This window comes from Hypomesus transpacificus, chromosome 8, assembly GCF_021917145.1.
Source record: "Hypomesus transpacificus isolate Combined female chromosome 8, fHypTra1, whole genome shotgun sequence".
In the NCBI taxonomy this organism is placed as follows: domain Eukaryota; kingdom Metazoa; phylum Chordata; class Actinopteri; order Osmeriformes; family Osmeridae; genus Hypomesus; species Hypomesus transpacificus.
The window spans coordinates 2,712,022-2,729,941 of NC_061067.1; the positions used below are offsets into that span (position 1 = coordinate 2,712,022).

Genomic DNA, 17,920 nt, shown 5'->3' on the forward strand with positions numbered 1-17,920 from the left:
CGCTGTGTTCTGTCATGTCTCAAAACCTAAAGAGAGAGCAATGAGTCACTCAGTCTCATGAAACCTGTCTTCATGGTCCACACCCCTGTCACCTGCAGGATCTGGGTCTTGCTCGGAGCACAGAGACCTTTGTTTGGCGTGGGCGGAGTCTATGAGTCTGTGTGGTAGAGGAATGCAGGGCTCTTTGCCAGCACTGCTCCATGTGGAAACACTCCACACAGCACTGATAACAGGACCCTGGTACACAAACTCAGGAGCTGAAAGGAGCGCGACATTGGTGTGAGCTTGTGTTTTCGTTTGAAAGATAACATGACTTCATACATCTTTTGTGTGTTGGTTTCCATCCTGAATATGAGGGAAAAGGAATCATTTCAACCTGATTTATCCTTTGTATAGAGAACATGTGTTTCAAGGTTCATGGGGTCACCCAAGAGCACTCGAGTCATTATGTTAACTACGTAAATGGTAGAGTAGGTGTCAGAGATGGTAAGGAAGGCCAGACTGACAGTCTGGTTGAGGCTGAAGTGTTGCTTCTCATCTGCTTTCCCTCCACACTGCCAGCGTACTGAAGGAGTCTGGATGATGTTTGGCTTCTGCCGATGAGAATGAGAGCTCAGCCTCATAACTCACATGCTCTGATAGCTGAGCATGTGTCTGCAGAGAACGGGATCAAAAATAGAGCCAAAAAATGATCCTTTGGTATGAAAGCTATGAATGGAATCGGATGGAACCTATTCAAGGAAGAGGCTGTTAGTGTAATTGTATCCCCTCGCTTTGTTTTTTCTTCTGTTTGTAATTAACGTCGGGGGTTACAGAGAATGTACAGGCCGCTGTTAACAGCCACCTGGAAGTAACTACCCTTGGTCTGAGAGAGAGGAGAAGAAGATCGGAAAGAGGAGAGGAGGATGTTAGTGATAGAAACATACAAACATACAAATTGTTTAGTAGCAATATTATTCCTGTATCTCCTGTATCCATATCTCCACATATTGACCAGGAGGCTCTTGTGTTTTCAAATCTCAACGAGCCCCTTCTGGTTTTATGAAGGTTGAATGAATAAAAAATAAAGCAAAAAATAGTTGAGAGAGAAAATAACAATTCTGAAGTACCTCACAGTGTGCAGTGCATCCTGAGAGAGTTCTAGATAACAAACACGAGGCATTTCTGTTTTCCCAGATGAGCCCCAAGCCATGAGTGGGCGAGTTGAGGTTAATACAAGTTTAGCTCCCAAAATGCATGGGGACATGTCCTATCTTAATATTGTACCTTTATCTTATCTTTGATCATTCCAGCAAGTGAATTATTGTGCTCCTTAAGAGAAAGAAGGTTGTATTTAAATAAATGGCATGACTGATCACGTTATGGTTTGTCTTATGGGGAATTTCCTCAAGGTCCTACAACGACTGTGGCACCAAAAAGAAAATGTTATGGACGGAAATGGCAAAATCCCAACTGTCAAACTGTTCTGTCTCTTTGACGCATGTCTTGAGACATGACTTGTGGTTGTCTCTAAGGTTGTCTGATTCCAGTCTTTCAGTCCACCAGACGTATAACATTGTTCTTCTTTTGAAAAGCCACAGATAAACCCATGACGTGTGCACTACGTGACAACAGACAGGAGAAACCTCACATGATAACTGGTTAGTAGCTGATGTCACATGATGTAAGGACCCACACTGTTTCACCAGCAGTGGACGGCCATCTTGGACTGTTGATTTGAACCCAGTGGTCAAAATGACTGCGAGATGAGTGTTCCAAAGTTTCCCACACCCAATTGAAGCATTATTCATCACACAAGTTAAAACATGCTATTTATCATCATGTTCTGCCGGTTTTAATCTATGTTGTGAGAAAATAAATTAAAGCATGGATTTGCCTTCAGGACACAATGATAAAAGTGTCCTGAAGAAATCTGTGAAGTCAAGAAGGATTTATTTGTTGCAAATCATTTTCCATATGATGTGTAAGTAGTTATCTTCATCATGGGGCTACAGTGTCTGATGTCTGGATGTGACCAGATTTCACCCCCTGGTCTCCTCTGCTTCTGTCAGTTTTACAGGAAAATACACCCCCATCCAGACCAAAATACATTCCACATCTGGAAGTTACTTTACACAGCCAGTGATTTTCGGAATTATATAATCGAATGAAAAACCAAACTAACATCAAATGTAAACCAAAACAAATGATGCTTGCTTTATGTCTTCAGTCTAATGCTCTTCAGTTTCCGCAATGTTAGATATCTTAGGGGTGAGACACACGGCCCTTTCCACATAGTTGTCCGTCTGGGTGACATCACCTCAGAAGTGGAAGTTCACACACTGAGCCTTAGACGCTTTCTAGCAGCTGAGCACCGTCTGCTACCACTGTATGTGTTATTTTGGGAGAAAAAACTTTTTCTGATTTGGCTGAAGTGGATTCTTTGGATTCATCCATTAAAATGAGTTTAGATAACCACTTGATGACTAATCTGGTTGGTTTAGCAGATCTGGTTTCATTGGGTGGCTTAGTAGAGTGTTGTAAGGCATTTACAGCATCCAATAAACAACTTCTCATTTCCGTTCTCTTGTTTGGTTCTACATTTTAGATCACAGTTTGAATCACAATCATTCACAAAGGCCCTGTACATCAAAGGATTTTTTTTTACAGTTTACAATTGTCTGCTGTCTGGTTAAATGGTGTGTGAAATTATATCTGTACAAAACCTGATAGCGCTGTGCCATTACTTCTCGAGGCATTTTAAACTAAGCATCCCATATTTGGTTAGCTGATCGCTCATGACCTTTTGCAAGGTTGGTCCAAAAAACAGAAACTGAGGTAGGTCTTATTGGGTGAGGGACAGTCTATTACCACAGACGGGGGAGCAAAACAGTTTTCATACTGACTCATTTGAGTCATCGGGATCAATGCTAGGAAACTAGGAAATTTGATGAATGAAGTCATGCTGTGTCTGGAATCTAGCAACAGTCAAAATTGTTCGGACCTTAGTGGTGTGAGTCGGAGATTTTAGCGAGGCCTCCTTAATTATCATCCATCCCCTCTGTATCCAAACGATTGGAATCGTTGACCAGATGTTTAGTCACTGTGCCGTACATTCATGACACAATGGAAGCTAGCCACTGTATCGTGTTACTCACAGGATCTCTGACGAGATATCTTATCTTAGAGCAGTCTAGGGCATTGGAAGGCAGACGACTGTGTCAAAACACACCCGTATGGCAGGTATGGATCGACCTGTGTCCCTTCGTCTGCTTTCATCCACGTCAGCCAGGCGAGACCTCACATTCTTGGGCAAGCAGGGGCGACCGGCAATCGTGGGGAGATGCCACACACCCGTTTGCATGCACACACATGTACAGGTCATCTTATTGTTCACGACCCATTATACTGTGTTGGTAATTATATTTAAAGGATTTCTTCAATTTCTGGGGTCTAACAGTCATGTTTTTGTTGTGGAAAAATCTGGGACCTAAACCACACACTCAAATTATACTTTCGAAACCACTAACATGTGAAAACAAAACATGTTCTTCATAATTCTCTCTGGGCAACAGTTGTCTACACTTTGAATCCATCGGTTTCCGTAGCCCAGCGTCTGGGTGTTTGCTTAGCGTCTGCCTGGTGAAAGGCCATTAGCTCTGATTACTGTGAGTGGATGTTGGGCCGTCTAGAGTGCCCGGGGCTTTGTTATTCTAGTTCCCAGTTCTCAGGACTTCAAGAAGCACAGCAGAATAAGAAAACTCTCCCCGCTGCAACCTCGTCCGACCAATAACCAGATAATGACACGTGAACCTCGCTCCCCTGGACGTGTTGGGTTTGGTACTAGCTGGCCAGACGGGAGGGGGTTGAGGGTTTTGTCCCCTACACGGCCCTTGTTGACACTCCTGCTCTGACTCAGATGGTTCTGGGAACAGAGGTCTGTCAGGGCTAACTCAGACCTGTTATGGCAGGAAGCTCTCTCTGCCTCCTCACCTGTTTTTGACACTGTTTGCACACTGCCCATGTGATGTGTTGTGGGGTCTGTGGATGATGTGTGTCATGACAAAGCAGAGAGAGTTCACCATAGAAACTGCTGAGGCACTCCCTAATGTGTCTCGCCTTATCATGTTACACGTCGAATTGGTCGTAGCCAATTCGACCTTCCCCAGATCAAAGCTTATGTTCGTCCAGGCTTTTTCTGAGCAGTGGGTGGATGCTTAAACATGGCAGGAAATGTACTCTGTTCAGTAAACACTCAACCATAACAATGGCTTAAGGGCTTTTTTCTAAATGGTGAGAGTACCACAGTAAAAGAATGTGGTTGTTGCTTGACATTCAAAGTTGTTGAATTTAAAAGATTGCTGAGAACATGCAGAACAAATGTCTGCTTTTAGGGTTCGGTTTACGATCGCCCCAGATTGCTTAGACAAGGGACACATTAATAAACTGACAATTGGACTATCTCTTTCTCATTCCCTTGAGTTTCACAAAGAGTTGTTCTCAGTATTGAGTCGGTAATGTGGTGAGAGGATAGGAAAGTTGTAAGATATCCATTTTCCCCCCCAAAAAATTCAGCTTACTCAGCTGCAGTACATTATGTCCAACGAAAACAAACATGCAGAAGATTAATTCTGTAATTCTGTATTGCCCGTTATCTACCACTGCAGTGAAGGGGACAGAGGGTCAATTCTTCCCGCCCAAAAATGAAGTGTGGGAAATCTCTCCCCGTACATCTGGCCATCATTGTAAATAAGAATTTGTTCTTCCTGATCTTGCCTGGGTAAATAAAGGTTAAATAAATAAAAAACGAATGTCGTGGACCTCCTACATGACTGACCGCTTTCTTCACATAAACCGCTGTAAGTGCCCATCTCTCGCCCGGGTTAATCTCCTCATACTGGGTACAAACAACACAAGACCACAGACCTTCTGGCACCTCTCCCAGGAAGTTCAAACAGGGCCGGTCTCTTGCCGGGTCCAGTATCATTTATTTTTGCACGGTAACTATTGGCAACCAATCCCTCTGGGTTCTGACATCTCCGGTCACAGCTGCATGTTCACAAGTCCGTGCGCTCCACAATCTCTGTGGACGGATCCCACCGGCGACGAGAGGAACGGACACTTGTTGAATGGGGAGTGCACGTGGAAGAGTGGTTTCAAAGGCTGGGCGTCTGCAGGCCTGGATGGCATGTTTAATGAGTGGGACCTCGCTGAAGGGGAAGTGGTGCGCATGTCTGGTACAAGAAAAAGACAGGAAGGGGTCTTGCCGTGGTAACGGAACCTTGAAGTTAACAATGTAGCCTATCAGAGGAGTGGGCCTGATGTGAGGTGACAGCTCAGTCATCGGCATATCGTAACTTACATGGGGCCGTAATCACGGCTTGCACTCGGATAGGCTGTAGATCGTCCTCAGGTCATTGATTTGAACTGCGGCACAGTCTATCAGTACGAAGGAGCACGTGTGGCTGGTTTGACCAAGGCAAACAAACCTCTGTGACTGAAACTTTTGCATCGCTATCGGTCATCTGCGAGCTGAGCGATAAGCCGCTTTTCTGTGGCTCTGTCCCTTGCGTGACCCGCGGTCAGACAATCAGACAGCACACAGGAAAAGCTTTACCTCCGCCGGCTCTGCAGCACACCAAACACAGCAAAGGCACGTCTGCTTCACTTAGCTTATGCCAAGGAATGCAGGTCAGTGTGTGTTTAGTGTAATGATTGATCAGGATATTATCCATGCAACGTGTTCTCTTCACCCCAAAAAATCGGAACTGGCTTTGAAAGTTCTGTTGGCTAGTTAATGAAATCCTGGCAATAGTTTGTAATGTAGGAGGATCAGTCTGTGTGTCAATATATGGACACACAGACACAGACTTTGTGTCCATATTTCTATAGAATTTTGGAAATTACAGTAATTCTGGAACCCCCCCAGGTGCTTCTGCAATGAGTGTTCCACTTCTGCTATGTGTGGTTTAGATTCCATTTTCATTCTGACAGGTTCATACTCGTACCGCTGCTTGCCCTACCTCGTCCACAGTGTAGCCTATCAGCCCCCATCAGCCTGTTGCATAACATTGTAAACAGGATGTCCGTCCAGTCCCTGCAGCTACACAACCATCAAATCGTCTCTATGACCCTCCCACTCTGCACCAGAAGATAGAAGGTAAAAGAGTAACTGTTGAGTAGCTAACTAGCTAACAACAACAGGATGCGTGTCTGTTTGCGTCCTCCCCGAAAAACGGATTCTGAGCTGAACACATCCCTGAAGAACAAAGGCCCCTGTGAAAACATTAGATGTGAGGGGGGGGGGGGGGTCAGCAATTAGGTACAAGTTCACACCGCTGGGAAACACAAACTGTGTAGTAAAGTCAAATGATATTAATAGAATCACACACAGAGAGACAGAGAGAGAGAGAAAAAGAAAGAAATAAGGCAATATAGGAAGACAAAGAGAGCAAGAGAGAGAAACGATTAGATCCCCTTGTGGCCCCCCTAAATGTAGAGTCTGAATGATTATAACAGTAATAATATTAACAGGAAGAAAGCTATATGACAACATGAATGGGTAATGTAACTGGCCTCTCAAACAGTACAACCCAAGCCGCAGCTTGGCCCCGCCAGTTGGAATCTCTCTGAGTGAGAGAGAGAAAGAGAGAGGCCCCATTCAGATTGAATATGAGTTCACTGAGGGACACGGCTAAACTCCTGTGTTAACAAGAGAAACGTTGTAACAGCAGCTACCAGGGAAGGACCACAGCCTGTTGTGAGACTTCACCAAGAGACAGAGCGATATGAAATAAGGTTTGTCAGTTAGCTCATGAGAATGTCCAAATCAGCAGTCGAGTGAGGCTGTTCAGCTCCTCTGTAGAATGGAATCACAGTCAAAAAATGTGTTAGGGTTAGACCATCAATTGCATTGGTCTGGTTTAATCCCTGTGCTTTCACACAGTCCTCCGTTTAAACCTGCGGGGCTGTTTGGTCCAACTGCAGACTACTCCTGAGGTCTAGAGTCTCATTATATAAACTGACAAAAGTCACATTTCCTGGAAATAGATCCTCGTGACAACACATTAAAGGAATATTTTCGCTAAAGCTTTAAACAGGAACATGAGCAACACTGCCCTCTTATCTTCTGACACCACCAACAATGGGAGACAAATCTGTTTTTTTGCAATTTGTATAAGATAATTGATAATCTTTCAGGCCATATTCATCAGCTGTTTTTCCTTATTGTGGCTCACGGAATAACGGTCAAACGCAACAACTACAATAATAGACTTTAAAGCATGACTGGACATCATACAGCAATCTCTGCAAAACTAGACTATATTAATAGTTCCATTAGGCATTATGACACAAAATCCGCAGGGATCCATTCACCTAAACCCCACATTGACTGCATTTCTGTGACTCACTTCGAATCTCCCAAGTATAGAGAAAAGAAATCCCGCTGGATTAAAGTTGGGATTCACCCTTCATTCAGAGCGATCCCTCGTTTGCTCATCCGAAGCCTGTGTGGAGCACAATCTTCCCTTGCGTGGGCTTTGGAACGGGTAGACAGAGAGAAGAGCAAGCGTGCAGTTTCCCTCATATACTCACCGAGTATCCTCATGCTTTCCTGACATCCCCTTGGGACGTGACTGGTAAAGTAATTAGCGCAGTGCAGCGCTACGCTTAGCTGCCTGGGAAAGTGAGTAACAGAGGATTCAATAAGCATGACCATGTTCTACATTAAGACAATAGAAAGAGGCCAGGGATGACATTCTAATCTGAAATTCCTGTAGCTAATTGGACCACAATAGTTTTTCATCCACGAATGACCATGTGTCTGATGTTTGCCGGTCTATGGAAGCTGTAATTAATGCAGGATGATTGGAGATTTAGGCCTACTAGGAACGCTGGTTAGGGTGTTGGCTGTCTGAGTAATGGCTCCTTTGAAACTATTATTTGAGGATTATCTGTATTATACTGTACAGTTAATTCCCTTAGCTTTGCTGGGTTTAGTTTGGGAACAAGTCATTTTTGTATCAAAAGAAACAGAATTCAATACCCCCCAGCGTCTTGCAAGTGCCGATATGTGTGAATGACTGTGTTATTTTGTCGGATTTCTCAATCCATCAACAGAAGTGCAAGTCATCCAATATAGTGTCCATAATTATGGTTGCCTAAAATAAATACAAAAAAATCACCACTGAGAAATGCTACTTTCTTATAGTTCAGTGTACAGTAGTCTATACTTTGTTGTTTTTTAAAGGCTTGGCTACACACATTTAGTTTGGTTTATTTCATTCATGGGACCGTTCACATTTAGCATTAGTCATTGCTAGTTATGCAGTGGACCACGTGGTCACATATTTAACCTGTTTTAGGGACTTTCTGAGCGTCCTTCAATGAAAAGTGTTCCTCTTAGTTTCAGCCTCTTCAGTTAGTACTTAAGAAATTTCAGGGCATTCAAAGCCCCAGGCAACCCAAAGTTCTGACTGGGCCTTGATTAGCATATTTTTCTGTTGAAGTAAGATTCGCTTGGCATGATGTCCCAGTTGAGGTTGCCAGCGGTGCCAAACACATTGGTATTCCATGGTCGCTTTAGACTAGAAAAGACGCAGTTTTCCACTGTCAGGCGACCACATGAATGGATGCAACCATGTTGTCATGGCATTTCACTACATATCACACAATATGATTAGGCTGTCATTTGATTGTAAACGTTGGGAAAATATTATTGTGTGTTTTCCCATAACCTTTAAATAAAAGCAATGTTCTTCTATGCTGAAGGATGTGAAGGGCAGTGCATGAATTCTCTGTTACAAATTATCTTACTTTCCCGTGATGACATTTGCAGTAGGCCTTTTGTCTGGCTAGTCATGTAAGGGATTTAAAGTCCAGTATTACATCATGCAGTTTTACGCTACATGTGGATATGAGACTTACTTACCAATAGCAACATGTCAGCCATTACTGCACAGGCCAAAGATTAGGCTATCGGTTTCCAATTAATGACTAAAGGAGTCGTAGGCCTAAATGTAGCCTAATATGAAATGGTCGTTGATAAGCTTTCAAGACAGTAAATGCGAGGCAACTGCAACCCAGCACAATACGATGTTTCAACCCTACTTAAATGAGGTTTGGCTGCATTTTCACTAAATACAAATTGGGCATTTCCGGGCACTTGTCTCACAGGTGTAACGATTCGAAAATGACATGTTTATCTCTTCGACATTTCGATGGTGGAGTTGCAGTTGACATGAGTTTAGCGTAACAAGTATGAGCACATACAAGCCTGTGCTGAAAAGCCCATCCCACCAAGCGACACAGAGCGCACCCGACGTGCCTTATTTGGCGAGTCGATGCGTCATTTTCATTCCAGACACAAAAGCCTATTCCACAGATTTATAAAGCTGTCCGCAGCAGAACGGAATTCATTTACACTAACAAATTTGAATTACTGACCAAAACCAACCTACAGGAGTGGACCGTGTCTGGATTTAATTGGCCCTGCTAAACAAGACGATATAGCCTTCTGTTGAATGCTCAATTGCAGTGTTACTTCAGAAAGATACCTTTTGGAAAGCTGCTTGCGTTCACCTGGATAAAGCCTCACCCAAATCTATTTTCAACAGTACTTGCGCCGACGTTTTACATTCCTCAAAGCAAAATTTTGAAAACTGGAAAAATGGTTTTCCTTATGACATTGTTTATGACCGTCCTCTTAACAGACATAGCTTCAGGTATGTAACACTCGTGATTTGTCTAGCAGTCCCTCGGTCGGATTAACTCTATTGTTATTTAATTGTGTTCTGCAGCCTTGCGTAGAGTTTAATACATAACATTGAGCATTGAAGTTTACTTTTCTTTTGTATCGTTGTAGGAGAGTATCCAAAGGCACAAAACGTCAGTTGGTCGTCTTTCAACTTCAAAACGCTGCTTATGTGGAGTCCTAAACCCGTTAACTATTCCTACACAGTTGAATATTCAGTGTAAGTATATATTTTCTCATAGTCCTACTCTCCCAATTTGACAATTTTTCGCAATACAACAAGTGATTGTTAATTATTAAACAGTGCGTGTAGACCTTAGCCTACACATAATTACACAATGCATGTTCACTACTGTCTGAATGCTTCATTGACCTTGAGAATGCTTTTGCGTCTATGTAGGTAACTTGACACTGATACGATTTCAATATTGATCCCTTAAAAGTTTTTACTGTAATTGATGCATCTTTGTCTGGTTTATAGATCAAGGGGATATGAAGCCCTAAAACAGGTGTAATAAATGTCTAGGAACAAGATAAGAGTTCAGGATATGGTCAAGTTAGAGGTGACAGTTACTTATTCAGGCTTCAAAACCACGCCCAATGAACGAGCCTAAACGTTCAGAAATCCAATAGTCCAACAGTAAGAAACCCTTTCAGAGTGTTAAAATGAGGATCTTTCTCGTGTCTCAGCCTCGGTCAGGACAGACAGAGGAACCCCCACTGCATCCGAACCACAGAGACCGAGTGTGACCTGACCACGTCTCTGACGGACCTGAAGGCCACCTACTCAGCCGACGTCCTCTCAGAACCTCCTCTCGGTGGGACCTCTGACATCATCGAGTTCCCGCACACGAGCTCCGAACGCTTCTGTCCCTACAAAGACAGTAGGTATACGACCGACCCAACGACCGAACGACTCACTCGACCGCATGCCTTTCATCCGGAGCCCCTGCCTGTCTGAGATGCCTGTGTCCCCAAGTGTGACTGGTGGCAAGCAAGCGTGACAAACTCCTGTTGTTTCCTCCACATCCAGCTCAAATAGGCAGACCGGAGGTGAAGGTGGAGGTCAGCGAAGACAAGAGGAAAATCACGCTGCACGTCAAAGACCCTCTCACGGCGTTGTTCAGGGACAGCAGAGCTCTGAGCATCAGGGACGTGTTTGCTGAGGACCTCCAGTACAGAGTGACCTACAGGAGGGCTCAGAGCACTGGCAAGGTAGGACCAGGAGGGGGAGTCAAAGGAAAGGGACCTGAGAATGTTGAGAATATTGAGGTCACGTAGTATTTAGAATTGATCTATTAAGAAATTGGACATTGAAAAACCACGCGGGCCTTTTTTCTTGTCTTTGTAGGCGTCAAGAAAACATTTGAGAGGAGTAGGACCTAGGTTTCCTATGCACCTGTATACCTGTTGTCATTGCTCCGAATAAGTAAACGCATTCGAGACTTGCAAAGTTGAGCTCACCGATAGAATGTCCACATTAAAGCTAGTGGGAACATCACAATCTGCCCTGTTTTGGATCTCATCGCGCCCTTCAAATACAAACATGGAAAACAGCAAGTAAATCAACCACTGTAACTCCCCCCCCCCCCCCCCCCCCCCCACCTTGGTTCCCCGTCCAGAAAGTGACGACGTCGGAGAGCAGTGTGATCGAGTTGACGGACGTGGATCGAGGCCAGAGCTACTGCTTCAACGTGCAGGCCTTCATCCCCTCCCGCTCCCCAGACCAGCAGCTGGGGGAACTCAGCCAAACGGTCTGCTCCCAGGACGAAGAAGGAAAGCCCTTCTTTGAAGGTAAGGAGGATGAAATCATGTAGAACAATTATAATCACTTTGCCAATGACAGAAAGACCTTCTCTGGAGTTAAGGAGGATAAAATAAATCACTTGGAACAGTGGTCTTCAACCCAGGTCCTGGTTTCCCTGCTCCAACATACCTAATTCAAATAACGAGCCATTCATTTGAAGGTGTGTTGAAAGAGGGGATCTAGAACATGCAGGACAGTGGGCCCTGAGTACCAGGGATGAAGACCTCTGACTCAGCAGAGGTTTTCACCCAAAGCGACGTGAGGGATTTGAACCTGGGATCTCTCAACCTGCACACAAATGTTCTATCGCTGAGCTATGACTTAGCCAACACTTACCAAGATTTGTAGGGGTTTTGTTGATAGGGGTGCTGTGTCACTGATCATGACATCATTATTGGTAGAGATTTATCTACAGTGTGTTGTAATGCAAGACGAGCTGAATCGGCACACCCAATCAATTACGCCACACGAGTATTGCAAAAAATGTGAACTATGTTTCATTTCTGTTGTGCTCTCCCAGTGTTGTAGCCATCTCTAAGATGTTCTGTCCAGTTCTAGTTCTTCGCTACATCTAGTTTATGTTCTGGACATTGCCTTGTAACCAAGTTGTGCAGTTTAGCACTTTGTAGGTGAAGAACAACATTCTTCATAGAATTTGTTTTTGTTCTTGAAAGAATGCAGAACAATATTGGATGTTCTCACTTATCCCTATCACTCTTAATTTACAGAGTATGGGATTGGCGTGATCGCATTTGGCCTCCTGATCATCATGGCAGTCATAGCTGCGGTCATTGCATTCCCCGTGCTGTATTGCAGAAGGAGCAGGAGGAGAGCCAATCAAAGGGAGAAAGAGGGAGTGCCTCTCCGCGCTGTGTAGGAGTGCATATCTATGACACCCTTTGGAACAGAAGGAGTGGGAGTGTGTACCTAACACACCCTCTGGGACAGAAAAAAATACACCTGGATAAGATCCGCCTTTCAAAGGAGGTCTTGGTTCACATTCCTTTGTCAAACACTGGAATCCTCCATTTTGTTTCTGTGAAACCGCGAAATGTATATTTGAATAGTTTTTAAAAATTATTAACACTTAAATGCTGAAAGATATTTTTAGGTGACTGGTACTGTACATTTACTGCTGTAGTGACAACTACCTTTTTATAAACACTCCCTATGGTTCTTATTTAATATATTTGCGTTTTATACTTTCTAACTTAAAGATAATTGGGAAATATTACATGGTTTTGGGAGATTGATGAATTGTATTGTGGGAAATCTAATTGCATAGTATATTTTATTTTTGTATTAAAAAAGTTGTTATGGACTTTGCTGCCACTAATGTATTTGTACTTTTTGCTCAAAAAGGTTTCAATGATCAGTATGTTTCCATCAAAATAAACCTTTAAAATCATTGACAAATTAATGTATAGATGTATTTTATGGAAATATTGAAAAATCTAGGCAAAGTCATGTGTTGCTTTGTAATGCTGGTCAGAAAGTGGTACTACCCTGGAACATAAACTGGGCTTTCTTGTCAGGTTTTGAGGGGTGACCTAGTGGTCACTCTGTTCACTCTGTGCTCACCTGAAGCGCATCTTTCTATCAGCACTTTTTTCCGTCTTCTCACCACCTGTTCCCTGTTGTGCCCTGATTACACACCTTATCAGGGGCAAATCTAGGTTCCCACTTTTGAGGGGGCTAAGCGGCCTAGATAAAACCTATTATTTTTCCTGTGACCCAGAAAAACTAGAGGGGTCTGGGGGCATGTTCCCCCAGAAGAAATAGTGGGTTTTAGGAAGAGAAATTAACAAATGTATATTTAAAATATGTTTATTTTTTTTGGGGGGGGGCTTATGAAACTTTTGGGGGGGGGCTCCAAAATAGGGCTAGATACGTCCATGCACCTTATGCATGTCCTGTTTTTCCTCCTTCTTTGCTGAAGAGTTTTGTGGTGTTGATGTGTTTCATGTCGTGCAATATATTTTCTGTTCCAGCCACGGTGAGACGCATTCCTACCCTTCCCTGGATTTTATGGAAGGCCTTACCGATCCCGGACTTTGCCTGAACTGATGACGTTTAACGGATCACCCTTCGGAGTTACCTGCTACGGCTTACTTGTCGTTTTGTTTCCCGAGCCTTCTGCATGTGATTTTCAGTTGTCCATTAATAAACTTTCCGTTCTGCACTCCTAATTTGGGTTATTTTGTATTTGACCACCCTCTGGTGGTCAAATTACATACGTAAAAAAAGATAGTTCTATCACTTCGAACATTTTCAATTCATACTTGAAATGTACAATCAAGTGGTTCACAGTTTAAAACATAAAACACCATAATTGACGTGTTTATAATAAAAAAAATGACAAGTCACAATAACATTCACATACAGTACGTACAGGTCTGTCCAAAAGTCTTAGGCACCTAATTTTACATAAATATTATCTTACATATTCATGCTTTGTCTTCTGAATCACTACCGTAAAGTATAAAGTGCAACGTTGAGAACCTTTTTGTTTCGTTTCATTATTTCCCAAAGTATTTTTGTTTTACTTCAAGTATTTAATTTGTATTTGTGCCTAAGACATTTGCACAGTACAATATATGCAACACTGGAAACACAGCTGACTACCCACTCAGGCCTCTTAATTGTTCACAGTTTACGCTTATCCATTTTTGTTTGATACACACATTTCCCATCGTTCTGAATGTAGCTGACCGTCATCTCCGTCTCTGTGACTTCAAAGAAAGCGAATCCTCCAGACGTTTGATTGACAGCGCTGGAGAACCGTTGCCAGGACAACGGGATGCTCCGTTGGTGGGAGGAGTCATGGTCGTCGAAATTCCCGCTCCCGCTGACCACGTAGGAACTCCCATCATCCTCTCTGATAAACTGATGCAACAGTCTGAATCAACTTTACTGGTCAGGGATATGTACACACACGAGGAATCTGACTCAGGTTTTTACACTGCTTTCAAAGTACTCCCAAAGAAGTAGACATAAAACTAAAAAAACAAGGGCAACTAGGTTGAGCAAATAAAGGTAAAAACGACAAGCAAATTCAGGTTATCGAAAGCATAACGTCAACAGAGATGAACTCAGATGAACCGTACATGCTGTAAGCTCGTATTCCCTTGACAAGATGAAGAAGATGACGAGACGGTGTTAGGATGTCTTCCTCCTGCTCACCTGGATGTCGTGGTCGTGTCCGCACAGGTACACTGTCACAGCGTACTTCTTCAGCAGCGGTCTCAGCCGGTCCACGAGGCACGCTGTGGGGCCGTGGTGACCGATGGACCAGATGGGATAGTGCCCTGCCACCACCACGAACTCTGACCTGTGGGAGGGGGGGGCAGAGCTAGGAGGATGTTTCTGTAGGCACCGCGGTGAAGCGATGAGGGGTTTCGAATGTTTTTGTTTTGCATTTGTCATGCTCCATTGGACGGTTTGAAGTGAAGTGTGACAGGAAAGGCAGGGAGAGAGAGACCGAGAGGAGAAGGCAGCAGCAAAAGGTCCAAGCTAGATTCGAACCCAGGCCTTGATTCGATGACAACATGTCTTATTTGGCGTTATACGGAATTTGTTTTAACCATGAACCCAGAACAGGTCCAAAAGTCGCTATCAACCCAAAGTCGGGTTTGAAGTGCGGAGATACATAGTCAGACCAACCTAGATAAACACTGTCAAAAATCTGGATTTTCACATTGACCGGTGTGAGGGAGTGAGCCAACATAATCACGTGGCAGGAATGTGTGTTGGTAGCCTATCGAAGGACAGCTCAGCACTAGATACTTCAGACTGGAGGAGTGAGAGAGGGGAGAGAGGCTTTCTGAGAACAAGGCCTACTGTTATTACATTCCTGTTCTAAGGCCAGGACAATAAGCAGGTCACTTACTCCTTATGGGATCTTCAATCATCCGTATTTACACACGCCCTAATTGGCTTGTTTTTTCAACTTTGCCAAAAGGGAGGCTTTGTGGAGCACGACTGTTGGCAGTGGCTTGTATTGCACGATACGGGAACTCAACTCACCCCATTTCTGCAGATAACATTTGGGACGGAACACAAATTTCGTCCACGCGGCTCTGACGCGTGGGAAATCACGTCTACGTTTGATCTCCAATGCCAAACGTGGGTGAGTTATCTCAAAAACACAACCGAGAGCCCTGTATCGTACTTGCTGTTGGCCAGTCGAGAGTTGATCCAGCTAAACTGCAGGTCGGCAGCGTGGGGGTCCTGGCTGCCCCTGGGGTGGAGGCGGTCGTAGGTGTTCCCACACAGCACCACCGTGTCTATCATCAGGACCGTCACCGACACGTTCGTGTGGGGAACCTGGAAGTTCAGCTCGTAGTACAGCTCTGGGTAATTCCTGCAGAGTTCCACACAATCATCATTGCAAGGGTTAGTGGGAATATGATCCTGTGTCAAATCAATCGATAAAATATGAACGTTCTTATAGATATCACTTGAACTACATATATACATATTTAAAAACAATTTCACTGGAAGAATTCCAAGCAGGGAGCCCACCATCTCTCTGATCGGTTGGAATAGGCGATTTGGGCGTACACGTTTCCACGGTGATCGTGGTTCCCCGCCACGAGGTACCAGGGGATGCCCCGCAGGGAGGGCAGGGAGAACACGTTCTCAAAGGTGTGCTGCAAGACAGACAAACACACGACATCTAAACGAACACGACAGACATGGATGCAGGTTGCTGCTGCTGACTCGTGCATCAGGCTTCATGTTTACACCTGCTACGAGAGGCCACTAGAGGGCCCCTGCCTCACTCTTCAGACAGGAAGCCCGCACAAAATGTTATTCGGAGGTAAGAAGCAGTCATTGAGCCGCAGTACTGGGTTCCCTATTCTCCATCAGTTCCCCTTAAATGCCCAATCGAAACCCATGACAGATACGGTTATTGCTCTGAGCGGCAAGAAAGAAGGAAGTGACAGTTTAAAACAACGGTGGCAACACACCTTCTACCAACCGTGTCATAAAACCAGACACCTCAACCCTCTCTCCTCACAGCTAACTCTGTGCATGAATCACAATGGGACATGTTGGTGTGCTGTGTTAACCCCGCAACGCAGACGGTGTGTTCAGACTGTGAACTGGCCTTGAAGCGATGGTCATCCACGCTTTTCACCCCGTCGAAGTAGAAGTGGTCTCCCAGGCTGAGGATCAGGTCGAGGCCCGTGGTCTGGGCCACCGCCCCCACACTGGCGGCGATGGCGCTCTCGTGAGGGGTGTGGTAGGGGGGCAGGGGGATGCCGCCCCAGTCCCCCAGGCCCACGAAGCGCAGGGCGGCTGTGGAGAGGTGGAACACAACCACGCTTAAACACAAACACGAAACAACCATGCTTAGCCCCAAACCCACTGCACAGACATAACCCGCTCCTTCTCCCATCCACCCTCTCTCTCTCTCTGGTGGCACCTGGGCTGGCCTGACTGCATATCGGATGACGGTACACGATATTCTGAATTCAAGTCGCCATGGTGAAAGCATTTCCAAAGCAATCGGGGCGATACCTTGAGGAATTGCAACAGACTGTACCTTGCTCGGAGGAGTGACTCAGCGGCCATATGCAGGTGAGCAACAGCAGCAGGTGCTGTCCAGCCATGGTGGAACACCTGTCCTGGTGCTGTCGAGGAACCAAGCGAGCCCAGAACAATCCCTGAACAGTCAGCGTTGACACAGGCAGACAAGATCTCTAATGAGCCCTGACTTTCGCTTACTCTTTTGTCAAAGCTGAAATGGTGGAACGTGTTGTGGTTTCAGTATAACTTCCTGCTTAGGGTTAGGCATCAGCTGACACTGTCAAACGTTAACATCCCAGTCAACAACAGTCGTGCACCTGGCCTCTTTATGACTGGCTGCGAGTTGCTGACATCATCCTCACAAAACTGACTAGCAGCACAGAGACCAAGAATCAAGAGTTTATTACAGTTTAATGAGCACTATATAGATACTAAAACCTAGTTTCAAGTGACAAAATTAGTCATCTAACCCTGCTGTGTGTCGCTTATGTCATGTCACACGTTAACAAACTGTAGAGACTAAACCGGCACATGCGCACTGCGTTTCCTCAAAGCCGGCGACAGTCGACAGGTTCATTGTTTCTTAAGACAGCCCTTGACCTCTCCCCCAGTAAGACGGAGGCGTTACAGGTATGGAGCCTGACACTCGAGAAACTTCCTCGTCTGCCTCACCTGAGCCTGGGGGAGGGGGGGGGGGGGAGAGACAGCCTGTCACTGCTAGAGAATAGGAACACCGGAGCTGACAGCAGTCTGTGTCACAACCCTTTCAAGGTAAAGGAATTTCTAGGGATGGGTTAGATAAGGCTTCCTGAACACTTGACAGTGAAATGATGCTCTGTACTCGG

General features: G+C 44.7%; 2 protein-coding genes across 4 annotated transcripts; one reads left to right on the plus strand and one right to left on the minus strand.

Moving 5' to 3' along the window:
- Positions 1 to 9,319: 9,319 nt before the first annotated feature.
- Positions 9,320 to 14,094, plus strand: f3a (coagulation factor IIIa). 2 transcript variants are annotated; one of them, XM_047023814.1, is made up of 6 exons: positions 9,320 to 9,704; positions 9,845 to 9,953; positions 10,424 to 10,617; positions 10,767 to 10,948; positions 11,356 to 11,527; positions 13,532 to 14,094. In XM_047023814.1, the coding sequence occupies exons 1-6, from the start codon at positions 9,650 to 9,652 to the stop codon at positions 13,600 to 13,602; spliced, it is 783 nt and encodes a 260-aa protein (XP_046879770.1). In that variant the 5' UTR covers positions 9,320 to 9,649; the 3' UTR covers positions 13,603 to 14,094. The 2 variants fall into 2 exon arrangements, with proteins under 2 accessions (XP_046879770.1, XP_046879769.1); XM_047023813.1 differs by lacking the exon at positions 13,532 to 14,094 and adding an exon at positions 12,269 to 12,956 and having other exon boundaries at positions 9,321 to 9,704.
- acp5b (acid phosphatase 5b, tartrate resistant) lies at positions 13,860 to 17,533 on the minus strand. 2 transcript variants are annotated; one of them, XM_047023812.1, is made up of 6 exons: positions 17,092 to 17,533; positions 16,654 to 16,844; positions 16,065 to 16,192; positions 15,712 to 15,903; positions 14,724 to 14,871; positions 13,860 to 14,418 (listed from the first exon to the last, which is right to left on the minus strand). In XM_047023812.1, exons 1-6 carry the CDS (start codon positions 17,156 to 17,158, stop codon positions 14,410 to 14,412), a joined length of 735 nt encoding a protein of 244 aa, XP_046879768.1. In that variant the 5' UTR covers positions 17,159 to 17,533; the 3' UTR covers positions 13,860 to 14,409. The 2 variants fall into 2 exon arrangements, with proteins under 2 accessions (XP_046879768.1, XP_046879767.1); XM_047023811.1 differs by having other exon boundaries at positions 13,860 to 14,426; positions 17,092 to 17,522.
- Positions 17,534 to 17,920: the final 387 nt, after the last annotated feature.

Excerpts from the sequence above, each read along its gene's own strand:
- acp5b (XM_047023811.1), bottom strand. The coding sequence starts at position 17,158 with ATGGCTGGACAGCACCTGCTGCTGTTGCTCACCTGCATATGGCCGCTG. Across the intron at positions 16,845-17,091 it reads GAGTCACTCCTCCGAGCAAG|CCGCCCTGCGCTTCGTGGGC; the intron begins GTACAGTCTGTT and ends ACCTCTCCACAG. Across the intron at positions 15,904-16,064 it reads TCCAACCGATCAGAGAGATG|GAATTACCCAGAGCTGTACT; the intron begins GTGGGCTCCCTG and ends GGAACTCTGCAG.
- f3a (XM_047023813.1), top strand. The coding sequence starts at position 9,650 with ATGGTTTTCCTTATGACATTGTTTATGACCGTCCTCTTAACAGACATA. Across the intron at positions 9,954-10,423 it reads TACACAGTTGAATATTCAGT|CCTCGGTCAGGACAGACAGA; the intron begins GTAAGTATATAT and ends CTCGTGTCTCAG. Across the intron at positions 10,949-11,355 it reads GGGCTCAGAGCACTGGCAAG|AAAGTGACGACGTCGGAGAG; the intron begins GTAGGACCAGGA and ends TTCCCCGTCCAG.